General features: G+C 41.4%; 1 protein-coding gene across 1 annotated transcript in view; it reads right to left on the bottom strand.

The window, feature by feature from the left end:
• Nucleotides 1–2,717: 2,717 nt before the first annotated feature.
• The window catches only part of bcap31 (B cell receptor associated protein 31), a 29,567-nt gene continuing 26,062 nt past the window's right edge, over nt 2,718–6,222 (bottom strand). Inside the window, exon 8 of the mRNA XM_072681437.1 lies at nt 2,718–3,023. Within this exon, the coding sequence (XP_072537538.1) occupies nt 2,985–3,023 (39 nt within the window). The 3' untranslated portion in view covers nt 2,718–2,984. The remainder of the gene's footprint in view (nt 3,024–6,222) is intronic.

The raw sequence follows: 6,222 nt of genomic DNA, 5'->3' as shown, positions 1-6,222 counted from the left end.
ACACACACACACACACACACACACACACACACACACACACACACACACACACACACACACACACACACACACACACACACACACACGTTCCTTATCTAGTACTTGGTGTATGGGTGGTGTAATAATAAATCTGCAGTACTGAGAGCTACTTAGATCAGTTGCAATCAAATCTCACACTTTCTTGATATGAAAATGAACGAGTAACAAAGACTGAGTGTTAACAGAGACTTTAATGGATATAGTTCATCAACTTCTCAGTTCAAGCACATCTACCAAACATGGAACCAGTGATGAACTGCAGCATGCAGAGAATTCAGTCACAAAAATCGAGCCTAACTGTCAGTGAACCAGTCAGAGTACCCTGCCCGAGTACCCTCACCAACCCCGCACGAAACCTGTCTGACATCATCAAGGACGGTTCGAAGAGTCATCGTAAAGTAATGAATACACTAATGTGTCTGTTCCTGCGAGGAGGTGATAATGAAAATGACTGAGAGACTGAGCATTCCTCCTGCACTTCATTGCTTCATTTGGTAAAACAAAAAATAAACAAACAAAGCAGAAGAACTAAACGCTCCAATCGGGTCGTGCGGCGTGGACATTTATTCATTACACAGATTACAGACATCAAGGGGACCGCCTTCATCAAAAGAATGCATTAAAATCTCATTTACACTATGCACCATTTGAAAGCTACCTACATAGAGACTTTGAAAGGCATGCATAAGCACTAAACAGCATGTTCTACCACTTGGTTGCAAACGGCTTGGCTCAATATTTGCAAGATGACAAGATATTTTATGAAGTAAATGACATTACATTGAAATAAGATGCCTTCAATGACTCCATACTACAAATGTTCCATTAAGAACATTAAGGTTATTATGGATCATTGCCAAAAAATGGAACAATACCAGTCCTACTCAAAAAAATCCCCTCAAACTAAAACGATACATGAAAATAAGAATGAAAATGATCACTTTAGTTTTAGAGCATCAAAGTCCTCCAAGGAACTGGCACACATTGTTCTTATAAGCTCTATTCATTGGGAACGAAGCTTCATAACAGCCCAAGACTTCAGTTTAAAGAACCTTGAGTCAATGCAATGCCACGTACCTCATACAACAGCACAAACGTCACCCCACAAACGCTGATATAAGCCGTTCATAAATACTCAAGTACTGCTTTTAAATGGGCTATGTATGTGTAATGAAGCCCATATGGAGGTAGCCTTCAAATCAAGAGTTATCGAGCCAGAAATGACCCTTCTTTCAAAACCATCACAAGACTTAAATCACCAACCCCAAACATATCCTTAGGTCTTTAAACATATATTGTAATAAGTGCCTAGTACGGCACCCTAGGGTTAAAGTTTCACCTGCGTGCATTCTCGGAAGTGACCAAAAGGTGAACGGTGTTCAAAGCAGGAGAACAAATACCTCACACACTTTGAAGCGAGAACAAACCACATAACTATAACCTCAAGATCCTCTTTTTCTAGAATCCTCAATATGCCCCCCCTCGGCACTTTCCCCTCAACGCCTTTCCAACTAGCCTCTATTTTTAACCAGACCTACACAACTCTTGTTGATGCCCAGCAAGCATGTTAACTTGTGTGTAAAGGTTGAGGGTCCCTTACACTCTCTGAAGTGACTTACCGATGAGTGTCAAGTGTCACCACTCTAAAGTTGTGATGAGCTTCTCATTTACAAAGCCAGCCATGCCAAAAGCAGCTGCGCACCATCTAATCGCTTATCCCATCCTTTACAGGCTTATAGCAAGCCTAGATTGGCTATGGATTCACCTCTGGGTAAATTACAAGCAGTCACTTGGACCTGTAGCTGGGAGCCATCTCCAAAACAGCACTAAATGGGTTTTCTGTAATATCGGGAGCCTCACAGGGTGTCCCTCCAAGCTTAGAAGCAGCGTTAATAGCATTTTAAACCCTCAACGGACATAGCAGTGTTTTGAAATGTAATCTAGGCTGTGGACGCTTGACCATTCACGCAGAGATGCTGCCAGTCCGCTTGTTTGCAGCCTGGCCTGCTTCATATCATGTTGTACTGAGTCAGTGGAACAAACCAGCCACAACTGGAATAAGCTCGTCCACTGTGTGTTCTAGTTTTACAGTGTAAGAAACGGCGCCATCCCAGCAGAGAACAATAACATAGGTGATATTTTCCTACAGCGGGGGGCAGAAAGGGTTCTGGCAGAAGAGAAAGGCAGAGCGAAGGGAAAGGACGTGACGAAGGACGAGCGAGTGAAAGTAAACTGAGTAAACCTCCCTTAGTGCTTACTGAAAGTGTACAGTATCGAATGGCTACAGGAAAATGGAGATGCCTCTAAATTCACCAACCCCTCCAAGGCTAACCAGAACCAAACACTGAACACCAAAACTCTGACTTTTTCCTTTCCATAACCAAATATTGACATTTATACAATAAACACTAACTCATACTCATATCATTTTCTCATTTTAAGGCAAAAAAACAAAACAAAAAATTTATAAAAAAAAAAAAAATTGTAAAACAATCTGTCGTAACGTAAAGCTTTTATCCACAATCAGTGATGTATATTTGTATTTATGGGATCATCAAGGTTTTCCATCTCATCCACAGGTATCTCTTGGTCCATCTATTAAAATTCTAAACATTATGAGGAACAGCCCCCCCACTCCCCTCCCCTCCCCTCAGCAAAAAAAAAGCATATAAAGCATATAAAGAAATCTGTGAAGAAATTTAATTCACATTGAGAAGGTAAAACAAAACAAAGGACATAACTGAGAACTACTTGTACGGTGGAGGAGAAGCAGGATATTGATGTTTAACAAGAGCAAACAAAAAGAAGAAAAAACAACACAAATATAAGTGAAGCATACAGGAACGCTCCCAAACCCTGTGTGATAAAATCCAGCAGCAGGACGTGATACATGGACCTGGTGTCAGAGGAAGAGTGGAGCAGACAGATGCACCAGGACAACTCGTTCAGTCCGACTTCTTATCCTGCTGAGAGTCGAATTTCGCCTGGGGATCACAAACACACAGGCAGAGTGAGACAAATGGCCAAAGTGACATTTACTTTATTTTCAACCACGATAGAGTTTACAGAAAGACTGGAATTTTGATTTGCTGCAGTCCTTTTAGGAATGTTGGAATAATGACATTGCATAACATGGACATGTTAGTTTTCCGAAATGTTAAAATTCTGATATTTAGTCTTTAGAAATGTTGGATTACAGATTTTAGTTTCTTAAAATGCTGGAATATCAACACTTAGTTTTCAGAACTGATTTTAAATCCAAGATTACAGTTTTCAGAAATGTTGAAAAACCCAATTCTCCAAGAAGCACAAGCACAAGCTTATAAGCCCAATATTTAGCATTATACTGTTTACAGAAGGACAACATGTCAGTGGACAGAGGGAGGAAAAAAATTCAGACAGAAATAACTGCATAGTGACAGTGACCATCCACAATCCGCAATGCCAAAAATGCCTTTCCCAGAGCAGCTACGACAGTTCAAACAAAAAGCCAGACTGAGAAACTGTTCCTGATTCGGATGTTAATTTTGTCGCCAGACGCAAACCAACACAAACCACCACATGGAGGCACTGGCCCTAATTAATTTGGGGAGCACCAATATTGAGAGCTGTGGGCTGATGCTAATATCTGACATAGAAATATCTGTTGACACGGACACAAACACGCAGAAATTAGGATTAAATTCATCTGGATCAGCAGGAGAAACACAAATACAAGCCAAATCTAAACACCTGTTAGATACAGATTTATTTTAAGTAATTATCTCTTAATTATTTTCATTGATTAATAAAGCTGTGTTGAGAAACCTGATCACAACTGGCTGCTTTAACAATGAGCCTTCACAGGTAATACTGCAATACCTACCCAAGTAGCCTCAAGTCCCCAGTGGCTCATGAGCCTGCTTAAACCATTGGGCCTGATGTAAAAACATGTTTCTGCCATCATATCCACTGTGTTCCATTAATACTCAGAATCATAAAGCTGTTCTTATTACTGAATGTGGTAACAGCCAGAAATTGAGTTGATAATTTAGATAAAAAATTATGTTGAGGTCACAAAGCAGGGCCAAGCCTCTTTTGAGCGACCCGATATCAACAGTGGTGAGGGAAAATACCCTCACACACTTTGAGAGGAACCCATCTTCCACGTAGTGTACATCAGTTTCCCGGGAAGCACTCAAATCACTACTCATCAAGTTTCTTCACAGTTATCTTTAACGAAAAAGGTCCACCATCACTGACTCAACCTGCAGGACCCTGTTTTGGTCAACAAACAAGGTGCATCATCAAAACTCTGGGTGGTAAAGAACACCTTGCATGGAATGTCATGTAACGTTAGGTAATACGCTGGGTAAAAATACACATGGCCTTTTTAAATAGCTGGAGGTCCTATTTCCCCTCCGTCCGTCAATGCGGTCATCCCCTTTTCACGTGTCCGATGTTTGACAGGCAGGGACACACACTCAGCAACCATGAACACTTAATGACCGCTGTCTAAAGGGGGGAGCAAAGATTTACACCCTGCTGGTGTACACGAGAGGACTCCCCTTTACTCCATGTACATCTGCACTCACTTATTTGTACATAGACGAGCATGAGCCACCATTTTTACTAACTGCTCGAGCTGTAAAAAGTAATGGCTACCAGATAATGCAGTGCTCAGCAAGAGTACATGACCGTTCACGACCACTGTACGGTACTACAACAACAAAGGTCTTCAGCAGCTCACACAGACAGAATTACGTGAACTGGCGTTCTGACCTCAAATCAGTTCAAGCTGATTTCTTTAGAAAACGCTTCAGGAAATCTCACATTTTAACCAGGATTTGATTTGTTAATACATGCAAACACTTCCCTCAACATTTCTGCTCCATCTCATTTTTTTATCAAACTGAAATATACAAATTGCCTATCTCATTTTATATCCCAAATTACTGAAATTATTTCACAAGGCTCATTTTACCTCTAAATACTAACCCCTGAGGACAACAAAACATATACTACATGGACAAAAGTATTAAGACACCGGTTCATTCAATGTCTTCCAAAATCAAGGGTATACATAAATAAATACATAGATTGCTGTGAGGATCTGATTGCATTCAGAGACAAAAAAAAAAAAAAAAGTGTTAGTGAGGTCAGGATGCTGGACGATCACCACCCCATCTCATTCGCAAGGGTGCATTTAGCCCATGTCTGGCATTAGGCATAGGTAATAATTTTCTATTGGCAATCCTTATCTACAGGGACTAAGCACACTGTGTGTACATTTGCACGTCTGTACCAGCAATGGGTGTAACCTAAAGTAGCTGAATGCATTCATTAGAAAGGGTGACCACCCTACATCCTGAACTCGGCAAACTCAGCTCTTGTTGCTGAATGCAATCAAATCCTCAGAGCAATGCTCCTAAACCTAGTAGAAAGTCTTCTTCCCCGGACAGTTAAAACAGGTACTCCAACAAAAAGCAGTATAAACTTAATATAATACCCTTGATTTCAGAAGAAACTAAACGATTGAGCAGGTGTCCCAATACTTCTGTCCACATAATGTATGAACATATCCACATACGAACATGACCTTCTCTTGATCTGAGAGAAAATAGCTAGCTAGCTAACTCTGCTAACAGTCCCTTTGGTTTGTGCTGTTGTGAGTGAACAGCTAGACGTCATCCTCCCAGTCTAGCAAGCAAAGGTCAGACATCACCATCTAATGCTGTCCAGTGCTGGCCACATCATTGAGAAATGGAGAATTCAATCCTCAGAGAGGCCACAGCCTTTAGTGGCTGGGAGTCCAAGAGAGTATAATTGGCCCTGCTCTCTCTGGATGACCCTCTGTCTCTTCCCTCATTACGCAATGCAGTATTAGCCAACACAGGCGTCTGTTCGTTTTCCTAACAGAACTGGCTGTTAGTGCCCTCCCTCAAAAATATTCAGCTCCAATGATGTTGCATTGGCAGTTCAATGCAGGAAGGGCTTTATGTGACTCACAAGCAAGGACGTGCTTGCCTTCACCCTCCCCGGTTGGTAGAATTGTATGGTAGGGGGAGAACTAGCCAGCAGATGAGAACTGATCATGACACTATGGAGCTATGAAGAAATGTCTGAGGCACAGTGCTAACCTGTGGAAACTGTCCCGAGGGTTGAAAAAGGAGACATGTGAAATGCCCTTTGTTGTGGCTGGTT

The sequence above is a fragment of the Salminus brasiliensis genome, chromosome 6, assembly GCF_030463535.1.
Source record: "Salminus brasiliensis chromosome 6, fSalBra1.hap2, whole genome shotgun sequence".
Lineage (NCBI taxonomy): Eukaryota > Metazoa > Chordata > Actinopteri > Characiformes > Bryconidae > Salminus > Salminus brasiliensis.
This window is presented reverse-complemented; position numbering and strand designations above follow the sequence as displayed.